Source organism: Phaenicophaeus curvirostris, chromosome 2 (assembly GCF_032191515.1).
Source record: "Phaenicophaeus curvirostris isolate KB17595 chromosome 2, BPBGC_Pcur_1.0, whole genome shotgun sequence".
In the NCBI taxonomy this organism is placed as follows: Eukaryota; Metazoa; Chordata; class Aves; order Cuculiformes; family Cuculidae; genus Phaenicophaeus; species Phaenicophaeus curvirostris.
The window spans coordinates 103760475-103786156 of NC_091393.1; the positions used below are offsets into that span (position 1 = coordinate 103760475).

A 25682-nucleotide genomic window follows, 5' to 3' on the forward strand; every position below is an offset into this window, starting at 1 on the left:
ATTTCATTACAGGTATTAAAAGTCTGTATTTCAACATGGCAAAAGCTGCTAGAAAAGGCTCAAAAACTACTGCTGCTCTCCTGTAAGCTTGACTAATGATCCCAGGCTTTGTGAAACTATTGGAATAGAGTAGATGCATTTATTCAATGCTTTCCACAGATGCTTATACATACACATCCAAACTGTATGGGTGTTTAAAAAAGCAGAAAGCAACTGATGAATTCGGAATTTTCTTAACACTGCTCCTCTGAGCAAATGTCTCCCAGGAGAAACTCATAGGCTTTGTATGACTTGGGAGACTTTGAATTGTTTATAGTAGAGCTTTCTAAAGAAGTGATGTAAAGTTCTTAGGAAATTTGCATTTGAACGTTATTGTGGAAGCTAAATTTTAAAATGCAGCAAATAATACCTCTGTTTCATAAAATGGGATCTGAGAATAGAGATATAAGGATGGACGTAAAATTCTTGGCAGGCTCAAGATTTTTATGCTAAATAGCTGCAGGTATCTACATTATTTCTCAACTTTTTTGTGGTTGTTGTCTGCATTGTTTTGTTGTTGTTTAATTTCCAAGTGATTCTTCTTACTTTCAAATTGAATAAATTTGCCAGGTAAGCATAATGCCATAGCCACTAGAAAGCGAACGCCTATTGTGGGTGCCCTTTAGAACAGGCCAAGAAATGGGGTAAATAGTGGCAGTTGTAGCTACCGAGACTGAAATGCAGAAAGAGTCTGGTGGTGTTCAGGGAAACTGTTTCGGGGGAACGTGCCTCATGTTGTACCATGATGGCAATAACTCTCCACAAAGAAAGATTTTGACCTCCAGGCTCCTTCTCTGATGGGTTTGCTATGAGGATCACCTGGCTAACCCAACCTCAAGGTTATCAGGAGAGTAAAGCCTGCTTTGATGATCTCCAGTTCCTGGGTGGAGAAAGATTTTGGGAGGGGTTTTAGCCCTAGACATTGTTCCAAGAAGCACGCATACAGATTTTAATTGGCGTTCTCAGCGTACCCTTGAGGCTTCAAATGGACGCGTTCTCAACAAAACAGCAAAGAGAAATCTGTCTCCACATGTGCTGTCACCAGAGCAGAGATTAGCCCTTATTTATGGTTGCTGAACATCTGTGGGTAGGGCGTTCACAGCAGAGGTCCCTTGGCTATGGAGCTTGTTGTTTCTATGGATGAGAGAGTCTAAATATGCTGGTCTTCAAAGCATGGTGCACAGATCATCCACTCGCCACACTCAGTCTTGTTTTGGGAACAGTAATGGGCCATATATACAGTAACATGTGAGATCTGCAAGTGAGACCTGAATGACAATATTTGTGGAGGTTCATTTCAGAAAGCGATCCCATCAGCGTGGTGTCCTATGTGCAGAATGCAGTTTTGTATAGTAAGAAAAGATCAAATATCTGCTAAACAAGTCTCAAAAAACACCTTTTCAGTATTTTTTTGCCTACTGAAATGTTGGTGGGTGGTTCCTGAGCCATAATATTGAAGTTCCAGTGCCAAATAAGTTCATTCCCAGTTTACTGGCATCTGTTGCACATAAGCAGAAGTTTGAAAGAAAAACACATCTCTTATCCGAATTCCAAACTAGGTGGGGAAACATGAATAGGGAAATTTAAGTGATGCGTCTTCTTGGGTGTGTTCATTATTGTTATAGATCATTAAACTGATTATGGATCTGGGTGGAAAAAACCATCAGAGAAAAAAATAAATGAGGAGAGAGAGAAAGTGCAAATCTTGCTGAATAAATTAACAATATTCTTGCTTTTTCATGAGTTAAACATGAATTTTGTTTGCTGCCTATCATTTTTAGTTAATCTGTGTTCTTGTATACTTTTTCTGTTACTATGGCCATAACATGTTATGAAGCACACACACTTAAGGCTTTTCATTTTTGTGAGTATGGAAAAAGCTACCTAATAATTTTAGTTTAAGTCAAAGGATCTGTTTTCAATGCTCATGGCTATTTGTGAACTGTTTAACTCTTTTAATGTATATTCAAATGGAAAAAATAACAATGTTAATTATTTTAAAAAGCATAATCTGAAAAACATTTTTTTATATTTATTCTGGACTTTTACAACGATACATAAACTCAGCTGTAGCATTCGTTCTTTGGTAGATGTAATGTGGATGAATGGCTTATTTTTAAAAGCTGAAATATGTATTTTGCATGGCTGCTCCTTGAGATTTTAGAAGTTATGGAATTTCTCTAAGATCTCAGAATAATGTTAGAATACAAGTTATGACTTTGAAATATTGCTCATGGCAGAGGTTGGGAGGACAGAACGTCACGGTTTCTTTTACATAGAAATTATTGAGACAAAGTCAGACATTCGGAGCTAATGCAGAAGCATTTGTTGTATGCTGGTTACTGTTGACAGTGAAATTGTTCAAGAAAAATACTTCCCACACTAATTCTGTGTGGCTTTGTCCTTGGTGGTGAATGGACAGTGCCTGTGAGAAAAATCATCACTTTTAAGTCATGCTTACATATTCCTCTACACCTTTGTTATGCTTCTTTCTACCTTCCGCAACATTAGTTTGTTCAACCTCAACGTGCTTATATTGCTTTGTTCTCTGTTAAGTGCTACCTTGTTGTCTCTTCTTTCCTTGTCACTTGTATCATGTAATTCTCCGCTTTAAGTATGTTGCCTTCCCCAGTTGAATTTAAGCTTTTGAAAGCCCCAAGGAACTGCCTTCTGTGCTTAACAGTAGACAGAACTTGCGTTGCTTGTGCCTCCTGTATTATACAAATGCTTCCAACCACTCCTTTATCACTCTTATGAAATCAAGCACATTTTTATAATAGTATAGAGCTTTGATCAGTTATTTGACACGAGCTAGAGAACAGCAATTTTAATGAGAAATAATGACATAAAAATCTTTAAAAAAAAAAATCCTGTTCTTCAGCAGTAAGGCAAATTGAGAATTCAGGCAAACATGGTGAACATTCTTGCTTTGCCACCTAATGTATTCTTGTACCAAATAAAACTACACCAATGAATTTTGAATATGGATTAAGTTAATGGTCCTTTTGCCCAGGCCAAATCCTAAGTTTCTGGATCAGTCATCTCATTTCTGTCTTCTGTGTCTTGCCAAAAAGATAAGAAACATGTTGGCACAGAAGAAAAAATATTGCTTGGGCTGTTCTCCCAGCCAATGAATCTGTTTTCTATAAATGCAACTTCAACAGAAAAATCCCGTTAAGTAAACAGAAAAGATTAGTAAACACCAAGCAATATCAAAACAGCAGTAGAAGAAAACTAGTAACAAATGGCATTATTTTTTCTATTAAATATCTCCCCAATTAAAATTGTTAACTCCAGATGACAGATGAGTTTAAGATGAAGCGTGACAGTTTGTATTAATTTAACCTGCATGGATCTCACTGTTGGGGTGATCCGATCTCTGTGATCTCATTACTGTTCATTCATGCTCACAGACATAAATAATAATAAAGTAATTACTAATCTCTTTTGCATCGTACAACTGAGCAATAATCTGCAGAAAAATTAACATATGGATGAAAACAGTGTCCCATAATCATAATGTTCTGTTGCACTCTATGTAACAGCACAACAAATATTTTAACTGGCAAGCCTTTGCGCTAAGCAATAACAACTGCTGCAACCCCACCCCCATCGCACTTTTAAAAATATTTTTATATTCCTAGCTTGAAAGAGTGCTAAGGATTGCTGTTCTTGCCTTACCAAGGGTAAAAGTGAGGACTGGGCGTCATGAAGTGACCCCTTCAGTTACTTGAGGTAAGCAAGACCTTCAAGCTAGTGTAAACATCTCAATACTGTTGCCATGCTCCAACTGTCAGATAACTGCTACATGATCTATGGTTAATACAGCTGTGAGATAAAAAAAAATTCAGGTGGCTTAACTTAGGATGAGAGCAAATGGCCTCAAGTTGTGCCAGGGGAGGTTAAGATTAGATATTAGGTAAAAATTCATTACAGAAAGGGTTCTCAGGCACTGGAACAGCTGCCCAGGAAAGTTGTTGGGTCATCATCCCTGGAGGTGTTTAGAAGACTGGTAGATGAGGTACTCAGGGATATAGATGGTTTAGTAGTGCAAGGGTATGGCTGGACTCCATGATCTCAAATGTATTTTCCAACCGAATGACTTGATGATTCTAATTCATTATTTTGAAATGAGGGGAAAGGAGGTTGGTGGTGGATGTATGGTTTTGAAAACAAGAGGCCCATAACAAAAGAATCCCAAACATACATATATCCCAAATATATACATATTTTTTCAAGTGTGACATTAAGCCAGCACTGACCCATTCAGCCACGCTCCCAGGCCCTGAATTTTTGACTGTCTGTGTAGCAAGTAATAACTCTTCCACATTAGTCCTTGCACCCCATCACTCAGCAGCGATAGCGGGTGCTGAGCAGTGGTATTTGCAACCACTGGAACCTGTATGGATTCGGCAGAAACATCCATAGCAGATGTTAAAGTGCTTGCTACAACAGGATCTGGTTCACATTGAGCAGCTGATTTGCCAGTGACTCTTGCTGCAGCTACAGTGCTTGTGGCCACAGGCATGGGTTCGAGTTGAGTGGCTGCCTGTGTAGCCGCTATTGCTTGTGACAACTGATGCCAGGGTTCTTGGTGTGAAGGAGCCACAAAGTCACCTGAGGTGCCAGCGGCGGGAGGCTGGTGGCAGCCCTGGTGCATGTGTCCTCCCCATCAGTATGGGCCCTCGTTTGAGCTGATCATAGAAGAGTTTGGGTTGGAAGGGACCTGGAAGCCCACCCAGTTCCAACCCCGCTGCCATGGGCAGAGACATCTTCCACTGGATCAGGCTGCCCAAGCCCCATCCAACCCGGCCTTGAACACCCCCAGGGATGGGGCAGCCACAGCTTCCCTGGGCAGCCAGCGCCAGTGCCTCACCACCCTCATCTTGAAGAAATTCTTCCTTATGTCTAGTCTTATGTCCTCCATATTTTAGTTTGAGCTGGCTCCAAACCCATCTCATATCCAGGGGTCGCCACCGAGCTTTTTCGGCCACTTCTTACCGAGGAGCCGCCGCGCTCGCGCGTTCTGCGCTGCGTGTCCCTCCGCAGCCGCCGTAGCTGGACGGGATACACAAACGCCTCCCGCCAGGGGGCACGCGCGGGAGCTCGCGCCGCGGAATCGAAACCGAACCGCCGCGGCGCGCCCGCCAACCCGCTTCGGACTCGCCTCGCGCCAGCCAATCCGCTTCGAGCTCTCCGTGGCGGCGGCCAATCCGCTTCGAGCTCTCCGTGGCGCGCGGCCAATCGCGTGGCGGCTGCGCGCGGGGTTCCCCCGCTCCCACCCCACTTCCGGTCCCCGGGCGCCATGGCCGCCGCGGCGCGATGTGGGGCCGTCGCGCTGCGCCGCTCGGGCGATGTCGGCGGGGCCGCGGCGCGGTGGTGGCGGCGGCGGCAGCTGCTGTGCCCGGGCGGCTGCGCCTTGCGGGAGGCGCCGGCCCGCGGCGCCGCGGTGTCGGTGGAGGTGGGGGGCAGGTGAGCCATGGGGGCCGAGGGGGCCGGAGGTCCCCGCAGCCAGGGGTGAACGTTCTCCCAGAGGGGTTGGAGGCCCGTTGTTTAGCCTAGAGAAACGGAGGCCGAGGGGAGACCTTATCGTTCTCTATAACTGCCTGAAGGGAGATTGTAGCGCGATGGGTACTGGTCTCTTCTGCCAAGTCACAAATGATGGGACGAGAGGGAATGACTACAAGTTGTGCCAGGGGAGGTGCTAATTGGACATAAGGAAAAAAATCTTCACAGAAAGGGTTATCAAGTACTGGAACAGGCTCCTCAGGGAAGTGGTTGAGTCCCCATCCCTGCAGGTGTTTAAAAGTCAGGTAGATTAGGTGCTTAGGGGTATAATTTAGTAGTGAGCAGGTATGGTTGAGCTTGATGATCTCTGAGGTTTTTTCCAACCTAGTGATACCGTGATTCTGTGCTTTAGACAGGTTTGCTCTTCACTGGGTAAAAAACTGACTGGATGGCTGAGCCCAGGGAATTGTGGTGAGTGGAGTTAAATCCAGTTGGTGGCTGGTCACAAATAGTGTTCCCCAGGACTCAGTGCTGGGCCCAGTTCCGTTTAATATCTTTATCAATGATGTGGATGAAGGGGACTGAGTGCATCCTCAGTCAGTTTCCAGATGACACCAAACTGGGGGGAAGCATCAATCTGCTTGAAGGCAGGAACACTCTGCAGAGGGACCCAGACAGGCTGGATCAGTGGGGTAAGGCCAGTGGGATGGTTCAACAAAGCCAAGTGCTGGGTCCTACACTTGCAACACGACAACCCCGTGCAATGCTATGGACTTGGGGAAGAGTGGCTGGAAAGCTGCTGGGCACAGAAGGGCCTGGGGGTGCGGGTCAGCAATAGCTTAAAATAAGCCAGCATTGTGCCCAGGTGGCCAAGAAGGCCAACTGCATTCTGGCTTGGATCTGAAATGGTGTGGCCAGCAGGACCAAGGAAGTGGTTGCACCCCTGTACTCAGTGCTGGTGAGGCTGCATCTCAAATTGTGTGTTCAGTTTTGGGCCCCTCAGTACAAGAATGACGTTGAGCTGCTGGAGCATGTCTAGAGGAGGACGATGAAGGGGCTGGGAATGAGTTTCATGAGGAGTGACTGAGGGAACTGGGATTGTTTAGCCTGGATAAAAAGGAGGCTGAGATGAGAGCTTATCACTCTTTACAACTACCTAAAAGGAGATTGTAGCTAGATGGGTGTTGATCTCCCAAGTAACAAGTGATAGAACAAGAGGAAATGGCCTCACGTTGTGCCACAGGAGGTTTAGATTGGATATTAGGAAAACTTTCTTTACCAAAAGAGTGGTGGAGCATTGGAAGAGGCTGCCCAGGGAAGCGGTGGAGTCACCATCTCTGGAGATGTTCAAAAAACATGTAGATGTGATGCTTTAGGGCATGGTTTAGTATTCATGGTGTTGTTATGTTGGTGGTTGGACTTAATGATCTTGGAGTTCTTTTCCAAACTTAACAATTCTGTGATTCTATGGAAAGGTGTTCTGTGGGTGTGCAAGCAGCTCCCCTTTTTCTTGTCAGGGCACAGCAGGTGTGTACTTATGTTTTCTCATAGTGAGACTCTAAAACCCAGCTTGAATAGGTTGGTGATTCATCTTACAGTGCAAGCAAAGCATTTTGGCTCTAAGCCCTTCATGTAACATTAGGTAACATCTGATGTCCCTGCAAGTCTTTTCTTCAAGGTGAAAAAAGCAGGGCATATGAATCAAAAACACAATTAAGGTAAGGGGATTTGGTCACTTAAGGTCAAAGAGTTTTGATTTCCATATCTAATGAGGATTTTTGTCCCTAATATGAAGTGTAGCCAACATTTTGTACAGTAGATGCTATAGAGGAATGCAGACATGGGAAAAATTCACTGTGATAACTTATTAATTCTTTCCAATAGGAAGATGGAACTCTCTTCTGGAAAGCTTGCTAGGTTTGCTGATGGATCTGCTGTTGTTCAGGTAAAAAAAGTCAAAATTTTGTAACTTCCAAAATTTCTGCATCTGAACAGTAATTATTAGGATATCAAAGCATATTAAAGGCGTATAGATCCTCACACAGCAATATAATCCCTGATGTCTGCCTTGTAGGGGAAAAAAAATGATTGAAAATTAAAAATTATTGTTAGAAGCATGGATTTATGTGGTTGTTTTCTGCAAAGAACATTCCGGATTTTTATTTTGTGTGTGTGTTGTGTGTGTGTCTTCAGATAATGTTTTGTTTGCAGATCATTTCAGTTATTTTTTTTCTTAATCCAGCTAGGTGACACAGCTGTAATGGTCACAGCAGTCAGTAAAACTAAGCCTTCTCCATCTCAGTTTATGCCGCTAGTGGTAAGTACTAACAACAAAATTATTCTTGTGATCACCAGTGGTAGCCTTAGCAGTGGTAATCGAGTAGTGGAGTCCAAGGTGCTGGGGGGAACGAGGAATGCAAGTAGCAGGCTACAGACCTTGGACTTCAGAATAGCAGTCAGTGATAAAATGTCTGGGCCTGTGGATGAGGGAGAAGCAGTGGATCTTGCCTACCTTGACTTCAGCAAAGCTTTCCACAAAAGCTTTGTTAATTCCATCTGGTGCAACATTTACATTCAGACTTTATATTATGGAAGTGGGAAAAACTGGTTGGATCAAAGTGTCGTGGTTATTAGGGGTGATGGATTCATGCTCTAACTAGAGGCTGAATCATAGTGAGTTCCTCAGGGGTCTGTCTTGGGTTACAACCTGTTTTGTACTTGTATGGGTAGTGTGGAATCCCTGCTCATCAAGTTTGCAGATGATGCACTCAGAAGCAGGACTGCCATCCAGTGTGGGGTACCAGGTGCTGGAGTAATGAGCCAACGGGAGTCTTATGAATTCCAGAACAACAAACACAAAGTCCTGGTCTTGGGGTGCACTAGTGCCCGGCGGCAGTCTGGGCTGGATACTGTCTGGCTGGGCAGTCCACATATGCTATAGAACAGGAGGGTCCATTTCAACATCAGGACAGCCCTGAGTAATGTAATCTGAATTAAGGGTTGACTTCGCTCTGGGGAGGAAATTGGGCTATAGACCTTCTGAAGTGTAGCTTCTAAGCTAAACAATTCTGTGGCTCTGAAATTCATAATCTGTTGTCTTTAGGAATCCTCATTTTGTTTTTAAAAGGTTGACTACCGTCAGAAAGCTGCTGCAGCAGGAAGAATTCCTACAAACTATCTAAGAAGAGAACTTGGTTCCACTGATAGAGAAATTCTTACCAGCAGAGTAATAGGTAGGCTGAAATATGTTATTGACCATGTATTTTAAATATTTTCTAATATCATTATCAATGTTTGAAAATATGATGATTTATAGCTGCTGTTGGCAGAGCTGATTGTTTCTGCAGTTATGTCAGAAGAAAACGAACTTGTTTACTGTTTATCAGAACTGATTTTTAAAACGGTGTGTCAGCTGGAGCTGTGTGCACATTCCTTTATAGATAAGCTTGGACCCTGAGAGATCTTGCTGTCTCATTAGTTGATATAGATCTTGTCCTAACTGAGGGACGTCACCTCTGCAGTTGCACATCTGCCTGGACAGGTGAAAAAAAACCAAGCTGATCTCCGAAATACACAGAGACAGACTTAGTGATTGGTATAAACTTAACCTCTCCCTCTTGATCTGCTTGAAAAGTCATCTCTGTCATGGCTGTTGTCTCCATTCATGAGTAAGATAGTAGCTTGAAATTCAATGTTTATATAAAACTACTGTCAAATTCATCAGCATCTTAAGATGGCAGTGAAAAGATTTATGAGAGGAAACAGCCTATAAGACCTGGGCTGTTACGGAGTCCTGTGTGCTTCAGACGGATATAAAACTATAAGGAAAATTAAGTATCATGGAAATAATGCAACATTTTGAACATACATACTTTTGTTGCCTTGTTTTTATTTATGGACTTTGTCTCTTCATGGTGATGTTTCTGGTGAAATACTATTTAATAGATTATTTGTATTCTGAAGTATAGAAGACTTTTTAGCGTTTTTACCTTGGGTTATATGACTTTGAGTGTGCTCATCCAAATACCTCTTATTTTATTCTTGAGTGCTGTTGAAATATTGCAGTTGACTGTATTTCATGTTAGATTTCTTCCTAAGTTCTCTGCCTGCTGTCTTCTTTTCTGTTTGTTTGGGTCTTTCATTTAAACCATTTTGTCAGTGTCTTGTGGTGTCATTGCCAGGCAAACTGAATGCCAATTATCGCAAACCAAATACGGCTTAGACTTTGAATATTTCTTTTGCAGATCGGTCAATCAGACCACTCTTTCCAGCAGGCTACTTTTATGATACGCAGGTAGGTCATGCTTGCTGTGCTTAACTATAGCTACCTTTTAGAATGGAAAACTTGGTTAAATCTAATGAAAGTTTCATGTGGAGGGACTATTTTAAGAAAAGTGGTTCTGATTAGCCTACAGGAAAGGTATGTGGTTTGAAAAATGGTCTAATAGTGTAATGCTGCTTTTTAGTTTGTCAGCTCCTTGAATTAAAGTATTTTTATTACGTGCTAGCTTACAAGTTTTGTTGCAGAGATACAGGAACAAAATTAAAATATCCTCTGTACGACAGAGGAAAGAAAAGGCTAATAGGATACCTCATAGTATATGATATAGATATCCTAAGGTTTTTTTCACAAGCTTTCTACCTTAAGTACCTGAACAAATTTTCCTTTGCAGAATAAGTTTGTATAAATATGTGGAATGTTTTGTTTCATTGTCCTTAGCTTTGTATTGACAGCTAACAAAAATGTATAGGTCGAAATTATTCATTGTCTTTTATCTTATGCCAGATCCTTTGTAATCTTTTAGCAGTAGATGGTGTCAATGATCCTGATATTCTGGCCATTAATGGAGGTAAGAGGGCCTTTGGAAATAAGTGCTTGTATGCTATTTAATATGATATGTTTTTTCTAATGTGGATTTTTATGTCTTCATTTTAGCTTCTGCAGCACTTGCGTTATCTGATATTCCGTGGAATGGTCCTATTGGTAAGTACCTATTTTGAAATGATGGGCGATTCAAACATAATGGAAGACTTGGAAAAGAGTTTGTGCTTTATTTTTTTAAGAAGAATCTGAATTCCTCTATCTTTTGTTTCAAGTATTGAAAATAATCTTACAATTACTAGGATTGTTCTATTTTAATGCATTATTTTTTCTGGACTAAATATACTGGAAGGATTTAGAATTCAGAAACAGTGTAGTACAGAAACCAGTAACTTCATTTTTTTCTTTAGAGAAACTTATTCTTTAAAAGCATTGTTGAGAAAATAGATGGATAACAATACTTTCTCTCAAAGAACTCAAGAAGAGCTTTATTTCATTATGAACATTTTTGGGGAAGAGGAATGGTCTAGCCAAGAACAAATGTTTAGCTGTATTTTTCCTTTCACTTGCCTTTTTTCTAGAAAACATGTGCTCAAGTGACTAGAATAGCCCAGCAGACTTACAACTTTTTGTGTAATACTACTTGGCATTATATGCCCTACCCAGTAATACTACCCAAAAGAAATACAAGAATAGGTAATTTTACCATACAGATTTGTTCTTAATATGTAGCTAGCATGCTAATATTTTAAACTGAATCCATAGCTTAAATTATTGTTTATAGTTATATAATTTTCAAAGTAAAATGATGCCTTAAAGAACTTCCGTATTATAATAATAATTTTCTGGGGTTTCTTTGTAGGTGCAGTAAGGGTAGGACTGGTTGATGGAGAAACTATTATCAATCCAACCCGAAAACAGATGTCTTCTAGTGCTTTAAATTTAGTTGTTGCTGGAGCTCCACAAAGTCAAGTTGGTAAGTACGTTAGTTGTTAATAACTGTTGCAAATCAAGTAGATCTCTCTTTGCAGATATTTTGCTAATCTCTGGAACTTGTATTTTTATACAAGAATAGGAATAAACAACAATGATAGGTAATTTTTGGTTAGGTGAAGTTAATTATATTCACACAGTTTAATATTAATCAGTATTTCCTCAGTTGAATTAGATTGCTATTGAACAGTCAAATAGTATTTTACTTTAACTTTCCATTGATAGTTATGTTGGAAGCGACTGCTGAGAATATATTGCAACAAGACTTCTGTCATGCCATCAAAGTAGGAGTGAAGCATTCCCAGCAAATAATTCAAGGAATTCAACAACTAGTGAAGGAACGAGGTGTTGTCAAGAGAACTGTTCAGAAGTTATTTATTGCTCCTGAAGAGATTGTTGAATGTGCAAAGAAGTAAGTTCAAAACAAATAATTTTTATGTAAATTCTGTTAAGTGACTCAAAATACTTACTTAATTTGAGCTCTGATCAGGTAGGTTAGCGTGCTTGTTTAACAAAATAGCATGCTTTGAAAGTTCAGAATTACTCGCTGCATTTTCCATAGAAGCTTAGGAATGTGGCTTTTTTGGTTTATACTTAGTAAGAATGACAGGACAAAACAAACACCCTGAAAACACAGTGAAGGTATATGTAAGTTAACATGCCATTCTTATTGAACAGCGACAACAGAAGTTCAGAATATGTTGGGTTGTGTGAGCTTTGCTGTGGAGTTGGTAACTAGTTTCAGGGAAGTGGGAGCAGAGCAGGAAGGACAGCTGGAGCTAGTAATGTTTATAAATGTCAGTCTGGTGCTTTCTTACTGCTAATGAAAACAAATGTTTAGTCCTTAAAAGAAACTAGTTATATGAATTTTTTAAGGTGTGTTTTCAAAATTTATTTCTTTTCTTCCAAAAGACTTGCTTCTGACAAGATCTATGCAGTGTTCACGGATTCTAGCCATGATAAAGTAAGTAATCAATTTGAATTTAATTATTTTTCAACTAATATCATAATGAAACTGTAGTAAGATTTAGTGTCTTTACACTACTGTTAATAAAAACTCTTCTGCATATATTTACAATATTAATAATAAATAGTTCTGTAAGTTCTTATTGACCGTAATATTTGTAGTACGTGATTGATCTTTGAATTGGTGTGACGATCCTATTTCTTATTCCTTGATTTACAGAATTTTCAACCAACTGAAGCCCCTACAACCTAAAGCTCTTTTGTTATTCTGCTCTGTAGAGTTAACTGATTACAAATCCTGTATTCTAGATTTCTAGAGATGAAGCAATTAACAAAATAAGGCTTGAAACAGAAGAACACCTGAAAGGTATTATTTTCTACTTCCTTAAGATTTAGAGAATGCTTAGAGAGCTAGTACTGCTTAGAGGTACAGTGTGCTCTTTGCTGGCCAAGCTATTTTACTGAAGGTTCTATAAAATTTCCAATTTCAGATGCAATTTCTTTTTTATGCCTAGAAAAATTTCCAGAGGCTGAGCCTTATGAAATCATGGAATCTTTCAACGTGGTTTCGAAGGATATTTTTAGGAATCTTATTCTGAATGAATACAGACGGTAAATATATCCAACTCTACCGAATAATATTTTTGTGAGCTTTTTATCGAAGATTGGTTGTTTCATTGATCTCAATTTCTGCGTGTAACTTCAGGTGTGACGGAAGAGACTTGACTTCCCTCAGAGATATTAAATGTGAAGTGAACATGTTTAAAATGCTTCATGGATCAGCCTTATTTCAGAGAGGTCAAACACAGGTAGTATCTTTAAACATCTGAAGTCTTATTTATCAAAAACTGGGAGATTAGTATTTTTCATTTAAATGCAAGGTTTCCTTTTTCTTTAAGCTCAAATGATAATAACCAGAAAACAGTTTAGATATAATTAAAACATGCCTGAGTCCATTAAGACAATAGACAAAGCTTGGTTCCTTGTTACATGAATGGTACAGGTGATAAGACAACGTTCTAAGCATGTGTGCCCAGGAATAGTATAGAAAGCATTATTGTGTCTTCAGATTTTATAAAGTGTCTGCTAACCAAAGTAAAGGCTGTAAAGACTCTCCTTGTAAACAGATTGGTATATTTGGGACGCTTTTGGTTGGCTGAGTTTTGTCTTGGTGGGAAGTGGTTTGAGCCGTCCAGTTCAGGGTGGCTTAAAGTAAATTTGGTTGTTAATAAGGTTAACCAAAAATCATATCTTTGTCATACCTTTATATAGATTTTCATGTTAAAAAAGATTCTTGTTGAAGCAAAAGCTTTTCATGCAAAATACAGTCCTGTTGGTTTTAGAAAAATGGGTGACTGTTAATGGATCCTTGGTATGCAGGGCAGTGCTAAATTGTGCATGTCATGAGAAGCCTTTTAAAAGGAATTTAATTTGTTCGCAATATATGTAATCCAGAATAAAATGGGGAATGGTACCAAAAAAATCACATTAATAGGATTTTTTTTTTTTCTGCCAAAAGCGTCAGATGTTGGGTGCATTGAATTAAGATTGTACTCAAGATTTGGTCTTCTGGATTTTTTTTCATATCTCACTTGCCTAGAAGACTGTAAGCCTTTGGTCTGACTTACTACAGGGTACATGGGTAGTTGCAAACAGTGATTTTTACTCCTCAATATTGTCCTCTTTTATTCCTCTAAAAACAGCGTGTGCAGCAAGCCCATATGACAAACAGGCCTGCTTTTATGTACAGTATTGTAGTTGCTTCTGACCCTGGCTCTTAAATGAAGTAGTTTAGTATCCTAGTGAACAAACCGTTCTAGGCTCCTACCAGGTTAGAAAGCATTAAATTAGTATTTTTAAGTGTCATTTCTTGTTAGGTTGTATAATCCTTACAGATTATGAATAATTTGTGTGATAAAAGGGAAAAAAAGTTTGCAGAAGTGGTGGCTTCATATTTGTTGCCAAAATCATTTTTTGATTATTCATAAACAGTAAAAGTTGTTAAAGCTGAAGTGTTTAAGAGCAGTTTATTTAATCTTTTTTTTTAGGTTCTCTGTACAGTTACATTTGACTCTATAGAATCAAGTGTTAAATCAGATCTTATCTCAACAGCAGTGAGGTATGTATGTCTTCTGGTATTTTGTCATGCCAGTAAAAGAAACTGAGCATTTAAGCATATTTGTTAAAATTTCCTTGACCTTCAACACAAATATATGCATTTGCTGAGACTGAAAAGTCTTTAAATTGGACTTTGAAGTGCCCTATTTTCAAGAGATCTTGGCAGTTGTTTTTCTTTTAGATTATTAATCCCATAGACAAGCGTATGGTATTGGACAGTATTTACAAGTAACATCCAGTCTGATTTTGAGAGAAAGAAAATAGCAAATTACTCTTGAATCTGTAAAACTATGCCAATGTGTCAAGGCTCTTTAAATAAAATAGTTGAAAGTTGATTCTCTGTTTCAAGTATTTACTGTCATGCTTGGAACTTGATTAAATGAGTAGAATACATATCTTTTTCTCACAAGTTTTGAAGTTGTGCTCAATGGGTTGGATGCAGGTAGGCCATGAAGTACTGTTCTGTTTCTCAAGTTTTGTTCAAATGGAAACAATGAAAAAGCAGATAATTGAGGAGGCGCTTCCCCAACTGAATCAACATGTCTGAAACTTCTCATTTTGTCTCAAAGCGAAAATGTTCAAAGAGTTGAAAATATTTGTGTTCTTTTTTTAGTGGAGGAAGAAAAATTTAACTTACAATGTATCAAGCAAGTCCCTGTGCTGTTAACATTTTAATGCTGAGGGTCAGCTTGTTGGGGCAGGGAAACTCTTTCTCTTTAAAGCTGCAGTTCAGCGATCTCATCCCACTAGTGTGGGAGCTTCTACGTTTTAGCATGCCAGTTTTGCTTTAGCTAAATTTTTTGGACTGGAGGTGTCTGTCCGTATTTTGTAATTTTTATATTCTGGGAAATTAGTTTCTGTGTTAAAAAATGGGTTTTCATTAACAGTCAGGTCGCTTAGTGAATGCAAGTTTTGGCTCTATATGAAAGTACAGGCAAGTCTTGACTTGGAGCAACTTTGTTGATAGATCAGCTTTTTTATATTTATTGCTAAGTCAAGTCTTGGGGTTCTTCAGAACCTTTTTTGAGCACACACTTTATTTAATTGAGAGCTATTTTGTGGTTACAGAGATATTCCATTTTCCTTACAAGTACTTATGTTTGAGTCCTCACTGCAATGTATACAGTATGATGCTAATGGTTTTGATGTTTGATACTTTTTGCCTTCCTTCAGACTCACCAAAGCCAGCATAAAGAACTGATAGGGGCTATTCTAATCTAAAAATGTTGGTGATTAACATGTGAGGTTTTTTTCTTTGTAGACTATGCTTTTTAGTTTGTTCACTACATAGAAAATCTTAAGAAAAATGTGGGTGATGAGCAAATCTACTGCTTCATTGTTTTGGCCAGGTCTGTTTGCAAGCATAACTGAATATAATCTGACATATTATCTGTTGTATGTGAGACATGTTAGCTTGCTCTTTTCTGACTTGGTCGTGTTTTTAATTAATAGTGGAATAAAAGATAAAAACTTCATGCTGCATTATGAGGTGAGTCTTTTACTGGTCACGACTTTCGCATGATTCCCAGAGGGGCTTAATCTCTTGCTCTTAAAGGTGAAATTGATCACTTCCAAAGAACTACAGTATCTCTAGGTTTGCTAAACTTTATTATTTCTAATTCAAATGTGAATTTATACTGCCATTTATGAACAAAAGTGCTGGTTTCCTAAAAAGCACTAGGTAATTTGTAAATTGCCATTTTATACAGCCTTTTTAATTAGTTCCTCAAGAATGTGTTATCACTGAAAGCAGGATTAACCTCCTTTATTATTTTTAATAAACTCTATTAATGTGTTTAGCTGACACACCACAACAGTAGTAAATAAGTGTTTTGACATCTTGGATCTCTGTCAGTCTTGGAATGTGCCCAAAGTAATTCATACAGGCAGCAGGCATGTCTGATTCCATTATCTGTATAACAGAAATGAGATTTCTGATATCTTGTTTGACTAGTTTAATTGATGTAAGCTTGTTGTGTTGTTCCTTAACTACTTTGCAACTGCTTTATTATCTTTTGTTCTGTGGAAGTAAAGCATTTACTAAACACTGGTCCTGCTTTGCAAAATACATGACTGATAGAAGTCAGATGGTGGTTTAATTTTTTTCCCGTTTCTTTTACCTTGAGATACATCAAAACGTAGAAGATTTATTTTTTCTAAGTATATATTTTAAAATGAGGAAAAACCCCTCTAATTTTCTCTATACACATTTTTTACTTCATAGTTTCCACCTTATGCAACTAATGAGATTGGCAAAGTTACTGGTGTGAATAGAAGAGAACTGGGACATGGTAAGTTCTGACTGGCAAGCCCCATGCTGTACCTTTTAATGTTTTATCTGATTGATTTTATTTATGGATCACTCGGTGTTTCTTCCAACAGGTGCACTGGCAGAAAGAGCATTGAAACCAATCGTTCCCCAGGATTTCCCATTCACAATAAGAGTTACTTCTGAAGTCTTGGAGTCAAATGGTATTATGATTTTCTTGGTTTTAACCTAGTGCTAGAGGCTAAATTTCATTCTTAAAGCTTGAGTTTGACAGACTTGAGTGGTAGGCATTTTAGGTAATAGATGCCATTTTTAACGTTCTTAGTCTTGATAATTCTGCTACCTGAAGAACTTAAGATGAAAAGGATGCATATGATTATGAACAGTGGGACTTTCATATGAGATGTAAACATAATTCTGAGCAGTAAAATGGTATTTGGGGCATTTTTATGCTACAGAGTGAGGAAAATAAATCTGTGTATGTCTGAGACCCATTCTTCGGTGTTTAATCACAGCCAGTACCCTCACTGACTTAGATGTTATTTCTTCTGTCTGCCTATATTTATTCTTTTCCATCTCTCTGGGAAAGAGCTATCCATTTCACTGCTCTGCAGATTCACCTGTGTGGCAAGAAGCTTGCCAAGGTCCACTTTCTATTTCCTAGCACTTTAGCAACATCAGGTGGTGGGAAAAGGAGTTAGTGGAGGAAGAGAAGGGTCCTATTTGCAGCTCCCTCTGAAATCCAGAGTCCTTGTCTGGAACATTTAATATTAACCATGATTCTTGTTGAGATTGTTTTTTTGGTATCTATTGTGAAAGTTTCAAGCTATACTACCCATTTCTTGTTAAAAATACTTCGGCTACAGGAAATTTATAATTGCCATTATTTGTTTTAGTATGTGTGTTGCTACATAGTATTTTCTAGCTAGAAGCAAGTTAATTTTCAAACTGACATTGAAGAGTATCACTAGCAAGTTTTGTGTCAGATGTGTCTGACCAATGTTTATACTTTCTCCCCCGCCCTTCTTACTCTGTAGGGTCCTCATCAATGGCTTCTGCATGTGGTGGAAGTTTAGCATTAATGGATGCAGGTACAAAATACAGCACTTGCGTAGTTTATCCTTAAAATAATGTGTTACAGTATTTGGAAATGACCAAGAATTATAAAAATGTATTTTATTTACTGCTATTAGGAGTACCAGTATCAAGTGCAGTGGCAGGTGTAGCAATAGGTCTTATTACCAAATCCAATCTGGAAAAAGGAGATATTGAGGACTATCGTTTGCTGACAGACATCCTGGTAAGTGTTCCTAGTACCGTTGTTTTTATTGATGCTTAATTCTGTAAAATACTCTGTGGCCTAATATTGTAATATTTTACCCAGTTAATCAGTTAATTCCGGAACATATGGTACTAGAAATATTGAATAGTTTTATCTTCTCTATTTTGTCTCCTAGACTCCCTCTATTTCAAATAAAATCTCTATGAAATATCCAGTCATGTTTCTTACATTTTTGTAATCGCTCAGTTATTTTTTCTGACCTCTCATAAACTCTCTTTTCCAATGAATGTTGTCTTTTCCCTTGGGGAAAAAGAGTTTAATGTTTCTTGAATACTTTGATTTACCAAAACCCACAATATTTTGAATAGAGAATGAGCAAAGTTGCCAGGCGGGTGGAATGCACGTTATGATGATGCTGCTGCTGCTTCCTGTGGCAGCCACTGTTACTATAAAATCAGGTGTGGATCTGTTGTTCAAAAACTAGTTCTTAATTTATAAAGACAAAAAGTTAGTGTGTTAATCATGAACAGCAAAATAAGGCTGAAGAAAAACACACGGATCTCAGAAGCAATTCTATTTGCATGACTGCTTTGTGGCATATTGAAACATAGAATGTACTTTTAGTATAATGAGACGTGACGCTGGTGTAAAGTTATTCCAATTTGCCTGCTTTCTTTCTGTGCTGTCAGGGAATTGAGGATTACTACGGTGATATGGATTTCAAGATGGCAGGTACTAATAAAGGAATAACTGCCTTGCAGGTATTGTAACATTAAATCTTCCTAAAAGGAGACTCTGAGAATGTATCTAAAAAAAACCCTTCCTTACATACTCATGTTGCGTAACTCTCTCCATATTAGGTTGATCTGAAACTGCCAGGAATACCAATAAAAATTGTAATGGAAGCTATTCAGCAAGCAACAGGTAGGTCCATAACTTGTATTTGCACTCATTTTATCACGCTAAATGATAAATACTATTAAATTCTAAGTTTTGTGAAACTAAATAATAATTTTTTTTTCTCATTGTGGGAAAAAAAGCTGGTCTGGTTTGAGTGTTATCTGTTATATTTAAATATAGGCGCTTCACACTAAATAGCTTTTTCTGCCAGAGGGGAGCATTCATTCACCAAATAAACAGGTCCTTCCCACTACACTTAAGTTTCATAATATTGTACATACTGTCAGTGAAATTGCTAGTCTTGGAGGTTACTTTTGATAAAAAGAAAACAAACTATTACTCCCTGCAAACGGTGTGATACTAATGAGCACCAGCTTAGTACAGCCAGTAACTTGTTTTGAAAAAGGCAATGACGTTAGTGGTGTAGCAAACTGGAGCATGAGAGATGGGAACTTAAACAAAAGAGTAACATAAGGGTAGAAGAATATATTCTGAAATATTTACATGTGGTATTCTGGATTAGACTGATATTTGACTGATAGAAGTGCACTATTACTAAGCCATGTCCATTTATAAAATCTTTGTCATGGTATGTTCAAACCATATGTGGCGAGTTGGAAAAAAAGCTTTGCTCTTTGCTCTGCAATAAATTGGTAAAAAGAATTGTTAAAAATAAGCTTCAAGCTAACTTCAGACCAATTTTTAAACGTCTCTTGAGCAGCAAGTTCTTAAAACTTAAGTAAATTCTGTGTAATCTCAGGGGGATTCGTGGTTAAGATCTAGCAGCTCAATACCCCCTGAATAATGTAGGTAGTAAAGGCTGATGTACAGTTTTGCATGTTGAAACTCTGGATTGGTTTTGATTGGTGAAAGTTGGAGAGGGAGGAGGCATCTGTTGCTTGTTAAATATGTAAAGCTTTACCATAACACCAAAAGGGATTTGGACTAACACACAAACATCCTATTCCATGACTTTTTTAAAATCCAACAGAATAGTGTTATTAAAAGAACAGCAAACAATTTCTCATTTACCATAATTTCAGTTATATATACTGTTGAAATTTAGCGCTGTCTGTATTCTGGTGTGCACAGCTAAAATATTCTTGAGACATATGAAAAACTACAAGCTTTAATAAGGATTTAACTAGTTGTGTGAGAAGATTTTCAATGTGATTGTGACAGCAAGATTTTAGTAAGAAAACTCTTACTAAAATGTGAGAACTAGCAATTTTTATTCAGTGATGTGTCAGCTAAAGTTCCAGGCTAGTGTGTCATAACTTAACTAATCAAAGCTTCACCCTGTTGCCGTTATCAGCACTCTGATTTATTTAAATAATACCCTGAAACAGAACTGTATGTAATGTTCTAGGCTGCGTAAAATCAGTAAATGTGCCGAAAGTATAGGCTTTGTATCCACAGAGCAGAATGCTGTACCACAATAAGTGTGCTACCTGAAGAGTTCTAGGTTACCATGCTAAATGTTCAAATTAGGTAGAAGGTAGGTTTTATGAATGGATGTTAATCTACTTTATAATAAAAACTGCATAGACTTATTTTAATCTTATACAAAACTCTGTTTTTCCTTCCTTCTCCTTCCCCCTTATCCCCACAGCTGCAAAGAGGGATATTTTACAAATTATGAACCAAACACTGGCAAAACCCCGACCTAACAGAAAAGAAAATGGACCAGTTGTAGGTAATATTAGTTGTATGATGATATGAATTCATATGTTCTATAATTACTTTTTTAACAACAGGCTGCTGCTTGGAACAGCTTTTATAATGTATTTGTTATATGTTTCTGCCTCTTGGAATTATTTTTTTAGTTTGTGTTTTTGAGGTGAATTTTTGTATTTTATTGTCATGTGAGGCAGCACCGTATTATTTCATGTTAAACCAGAAAACAGAATGAAACTGAAGTTATGTGAAACTGTAAAAAAATCAGAATGGATATAGATGTCAGTATAGGTGTGCCTTAAGGTAATTTACACTCATCAAAGTATTTGTATTCTGTCTTTTCATTTATTTCAGTTTTTAAATGTAATTACATCAATGTTCAGTAAATAATACAAGTAGCTATAGAAGATTAAAACCTAAATGGACATGATTTTTTTTTTTTGTGATAGCTTTTGGGATTGTTATATTTAACGTTTCAAAGTATTTTAAAATGTTCTTTCAGAAACTATCCACGTCCCCTTATCTAAAAGATTAAGATTCGTTGGTCCTGGGGCCTATAATTTGAAAAAACTTCAGGCACAGACTGGTAAGACATTCTTGCTTCCTATGATAAGTTATGCATTATTAGTTTCTCTCCTTTGTATGAATATTACTAATGCGGAGTTTTAATCAGTGGCTATTGATAGCATGGCTATTACTAGCATCGCTATTGCTAAGTCTTTAATGCTATCTTTATGCCCTTTCAGAAACTCTAGGTAGCTAACCTTAAACTTCCCAAACTGTTATGTAGACCATCTCCAAAGAACTGGCATTTGTGCTTCAGCAGCAACAACCTAAGAAGTAGATAGGAAGAAATATTAAGAGAAAAGGGTGCTTTTTAATTGTGCTTTATGCTGCAAACTGCAAACCAACATTTACCTTTGTTTTCAGACTTGTATGTTTAGCTGTTCCAATGCTCAGTCCAAATTGAGAATGCACTATGACTTTTCTCTCTGTGAGTCTTTACTGAATGAAACTTTTCTGCTTGCTGAAACAATAGCAATGTCATTACATTCTGTTTCTAAGGTGTAACTGTAAGTCAGCTGGATGAAGAAACATATTCTGTGTTTGCCCCGACACCTGGTGCTATGCATGAAGCAAGAGAATTTATCCGTGAAGTCTGCAAAGATGATGTAAGGACAGACTTTTGTTGTCAGCTTTTTCGGTTTGCATTTTGTGAATTTGCATCTTACTTTTTTTTTTTTTCCCCTCTTACAGCAGGAAGTTAATTTGGAATTTGGTGCAGTTTATACAGCCACAATAACTGAAATAAGGTATGAGAAGTGCTCTGGAGATGAAGTAGGAATTAATTTATTTACTCAGCTATATTCATGATGACTAAATACAATAGAAAATAATTGACGCTTTTAAGAATGCCAAACTTATGCTGGTGACGTTGGCACCTGCATCATTCTTGACTTTTTTCTCTGTTGAAAATATTATTCTGTTTCTTAATGAGGCTTTTATTTTTGCTGTTTTAGTTATTAGAATGACTCTATAAATTATAAAACCTAAAGCCTTTTTCATCTTTGTACCTGAAAGAGGTGGCAGGAATTTGCTTTTCCTTTTTGCAAGACAAATGGAGTGAAATTACGTGCATTTTATGTATGGTACTTAATGCTGAAATAGACTCTCCAGAAATAAGTAATTTAAAGTGAGTGGGCATATTATGGTCTATTTAAGAAGTTTTTGTGGTTTTTTTTAAAGGGAGAAGTAAAGTCCTGTGTCTGAAAAGTTTACTAATGCTTTCTTTGGGGTCAGCGTGCTGAGTAAAAGACTTCTATCTGTATTTTGAAAGAGTTGTGGTGCTTGTGTTACAGGGACTCTGGAGTGATGGTAAAATTGTATCCAAACATGACACCAGTGTTACTTCATAATTCACAGCTTGATCAAAGAAAGGTAACGTCTGCTTAGACAAGTATAAACTAGACATATTTGGTTTTAATCTAGTCTCACTAAATGTAGTCTGCATTAGCTTTAACAAATACTGTTGGTCTGTAGTCCATTCATGTTAAAAGCTGTTAGATCAGCACTGCCTTTTACTCTTCTTGCCCTGTACTTAAAAGCTGCAAACAATCGTAATTGTATGCCTGCCACAATCCTACTGTCTATGCTTTTATGTACCTGGCTTAGTTCTTTAGAGCTGCAATACCCTTTTCTGTATAAAATTTAGAAACCTGTTGCTTGTAAAGTGGTGTTGAGACACTGTAGTTATCTGAAGTATAGCATGAAGAATCCCTAAAAGAAGGAACTTCTGTAGCTTTTATAACTAACCTTACAAAATGAATCACACTGAAATATTTTTTTCTGAAAAACACTGTTCTAGATTAAACATCCTAGTGCCCTGGGATTAGAAGTTGGACAAGAAATTCAGGTAATTATTTTTCCCAACTTTAAAATGCTAACAAACTGCTGATCATATTTTAGAATTTATGTAGACTTTTTATTATGTTCTTATGAAAAAAATATTTTGCCATGTCAGATTCTCATTCTGTGCTAATTCAAGGCCTGGTCGCTTCAAATCAATTTGATTTAGTCTCATACCCTTAGTATGTAGGCACCACATGAATTTGACAGATCAAGATAGGCCAACTGGTGCCTATTGTTTATGGCTTTTCTAGGACCAAATGGGAAAGAAAATAAAAACCAAAACACCCTACCATCTTTCTTCAATTTGCTCAGTCTTAAAATGATTTGTTTTCTTAACAGGTTAAATACTTCGGACGAGATCCAACTGATGGTAGAATGAGGCTTTCACGTAAAATCCTACAGTCACCAGCCACAACTGTGCTTAAAACCCTTACTGACAAGAACAGTATCGTCTTGGGAGGTAGTGTTCCACAGTCATCGACTTCATCTCAGTGACAGGTGAGGCCATAGGAACAACTTAAGATGGCTCAGTACTGCCCTTCTACAACTATTGTAAGGAGTTGTGTCAATCTGGTCTTTATATTGTACAATTACTCTTCAGTGGTGCACGAATACTGCTTGTCAGTTCTGTTACAGCTTGTCAAAAGTTAGTGACGGCACTTGCATGTGCTGCAGTTGGAAAGAACTTGGTTCAAATGCCTTGACAGTTTCAGATAAATTAGACAAACATGCTTCCTCCAAAATGCACTTACTTGTTGATCTACAACCTCTGTGTAAGGGTTCCCTTTTCTCTGCCTTGCCACCATTTTTTAAAGGAAAAAAAAATAGAATAGGGAAGAGAAGAAAAATGAACTGCTTTTTTGAAAGTTTTGAACCAATTAGTGAAGACTTCTCAGTCAATTAAAGGAATGCCCGGAGCTCTTCCCTAGAACTACTTTCCCAGCATGTATTTATTTGACTGTCAACAGACTTATGCCTAAACTTTCCCCAGAGCTGTTGTGCACACTTTTCCTGAGGAAGCTACTAGAACAGGAAGGTGTCTGGTATAAAATCCAAGGCGGTTACACAACGAGACTGGCAAATGGAAATGCTATGCACCAGTGATAACTTAAGGCAATCTGCTCTAGGCATGATTTACAGCTCTACAAGAAATTAAAATTCATTGAAGCAGGGTGGCTGGTTTTTGGTTATTTTTTTTAAGGAACAAGTTTTTTTAGTTTTATGCCTTGATATAGTAAGTTGGTTGCAGAATATTTTCTATCTCTTTCAGGGAAAAAGTGTGATGGTTTGTGAAAACACAAGCAACCTTTGCTACAATCTGTAGATGTCTTCACAAGAGTCTGCAGGTGGATGGTAGTGAGTCATATTTTTAAAACAGACATTATTTATGCTTAAAGGTGGTGTAGAACTTCAAAGTCTTCACATTGATTAAAAACTCTTGAAATAAAGCAAGAAACAATAAAACAACAACCAATGCTCTTATCTTGTGCGTCAGGGGTAAGTTGAGAATCTAAGAATGTGGAAGTGTATGGACAGAAGAGCAGACTACAATTCGGCGCTTAAGGTTCTTCTCATTATCATCTCAAAATAAAAATGTAAAGATGAGAAGCAAGCATTTAATAGTTATTATTCTGTATGCTTTGTTGAGAGAGACACTTGGCCAAAGGTTTACTGGCTCTCCAGTGTACGAGATTGAAATGTTGAGCAGAACATGAAGACTTAAACAAAAGTATCACCTTTAACGTGACTGACATTGTTTCAGATAAATATACCAATAATGGTCATAGGGTTCAGGCTTGTTGAAGTATCTGAGCAGAAGGGGGACAAAACAGAGAACCTGGCTGAAACATCATCATTTATTATCTAGGTTTGTTAATGCTGAATTAAAATGATGGTTGTGGAATAAACGATTGTGATAAATCTTCCCCTTGAAACACCCTTATTAAGAGTATCAGAATTCCTCTATTGATTATGTTCCATCAATGGGTTCACTGGTCTGTCTTAAACTTCAAAACATCTCCCAGAGGCTCACAAGAACTACTTGTTTTTCTACTATGAGATACAGACTTTGAAAATCAAAGGGTTATCCCTTCTGATGTTTGCCAATTTGTATGTAATAAGAAAATCGGTTTCCTACCTGATGGCAAGTGGGATCTAAATCTTCTGAAAGAAAAAAATGAAGCAGTAGGAAGAGGAGAAATGTGAATGTACAGTAAAAATTGCTCTGCCTTTTTTTATTCTAAGTTAAAATATTAAAGAAGAAAGAAATGACTGGCCCACTTCTTTGTAGTTGTCTGTGTCATTCGTTATGTAAGATTGAAATATCTGCCTTTGAGGACTGATTTCTGTTATTTTTCAGTAAGAATTCTAGTATTCTTGCTTTTACTATGTCTTAACTTAATTGACTGATACCTTGTTTGTTACATATCCTGGGTAGAGTTAGTGAAATAATGTAAGCAAATGCTAAAATCCCCAAACAGAAGCTCCTCAAACATGTTCTGATTTCTTGTAACTGTTCTCAGAAACTGACATCTGCAGTCTAAGTGGTTTTCCAAGGTTTAGCTTCTTTTGTTGTGGAAAAATTTCCATATGGCTTCTTCTTGTAGCAGAACAGATGGATGCTCTAGTTTCTAAAATACTAAATAAAGTACTAACTTTAGTAGCCTTTTTGTTTTAGGTAGGGCATTACCAGTAGGATG

At 37.9% G+C, this 25682-nt stretch overlaps 1 protein-coding gene across 1 annotated transcript; it reads left to right on the forward strand.

Annotated features, from left to right (window-relative positions):
• The first annotated feature begins 5334 nt into the window (after positions 1-5334).
• Positions 5335-25262, forward strand: PNPT1 (polyribonucleotide nucleotidyltransferase 1). Its single transcript, XM_069850220.1, has 29 exons — positions 5335-5511; positions 7432-7492; positions 7790-7864; positions 8675-8780; positions 9792-9841; positions 10334-10397; positions 10484-10531; positions 11232-11345; positions 11588-11774; positions 12275-12326; positions 12638-12695; positions 12844-12940; positions 13035-13137; positions 14377-14447; positions 15899-15935; positions 16671-16737; positions 16829-16918; positions 17753-17806; positions 17909-18015; positions 18687-18758; positions 18858-18921; positions 20510-20593; positions 21077-21160; positions 21640-21746; positions 21832-21887; positions 22434-22512; positions 22940-22987; positions 23323-23481; positions 24254-25262. The coding sequence occupies exons 1-28, from the start codon at positions 5345-5347 to the stop codon at positions 23476-23478; spliced, it is 2358 nt and encodes a 785-aa protein (XP_069706321.1). The 5' UTR covers positions 5335-5344; the 3' UTR covers positions 23479-23481; positions 24254-25262.
• Positions 25263-25682: the final 420 nt, after the last annotated feature.

Bases quoted from the DNA above. Each gene is read 5' to 3' on its own strand.
- PNPT1 (XM_069850220.1), top strand. From the start codon at position 5,345: ATGGCCGCCGCGGCGCGATGTGGGGCCGTCGCGCTGCGCCGCTCGGGC. The intron at 13,138-14,376 runs GTAGTATCTTTA...CTTTTTTTTTAG, and splicing joins TTCAGAGAGGTCAAACACAG to GTTCTCTGTACAGTTACATT. The intron at 20,594-21,076 runs GTAATATTAGTT...ATGTTCTTTCAG, and splicing joins AGAAAATGGACCAGTTGTAG to AAACTATCCACGTCCCCTTA.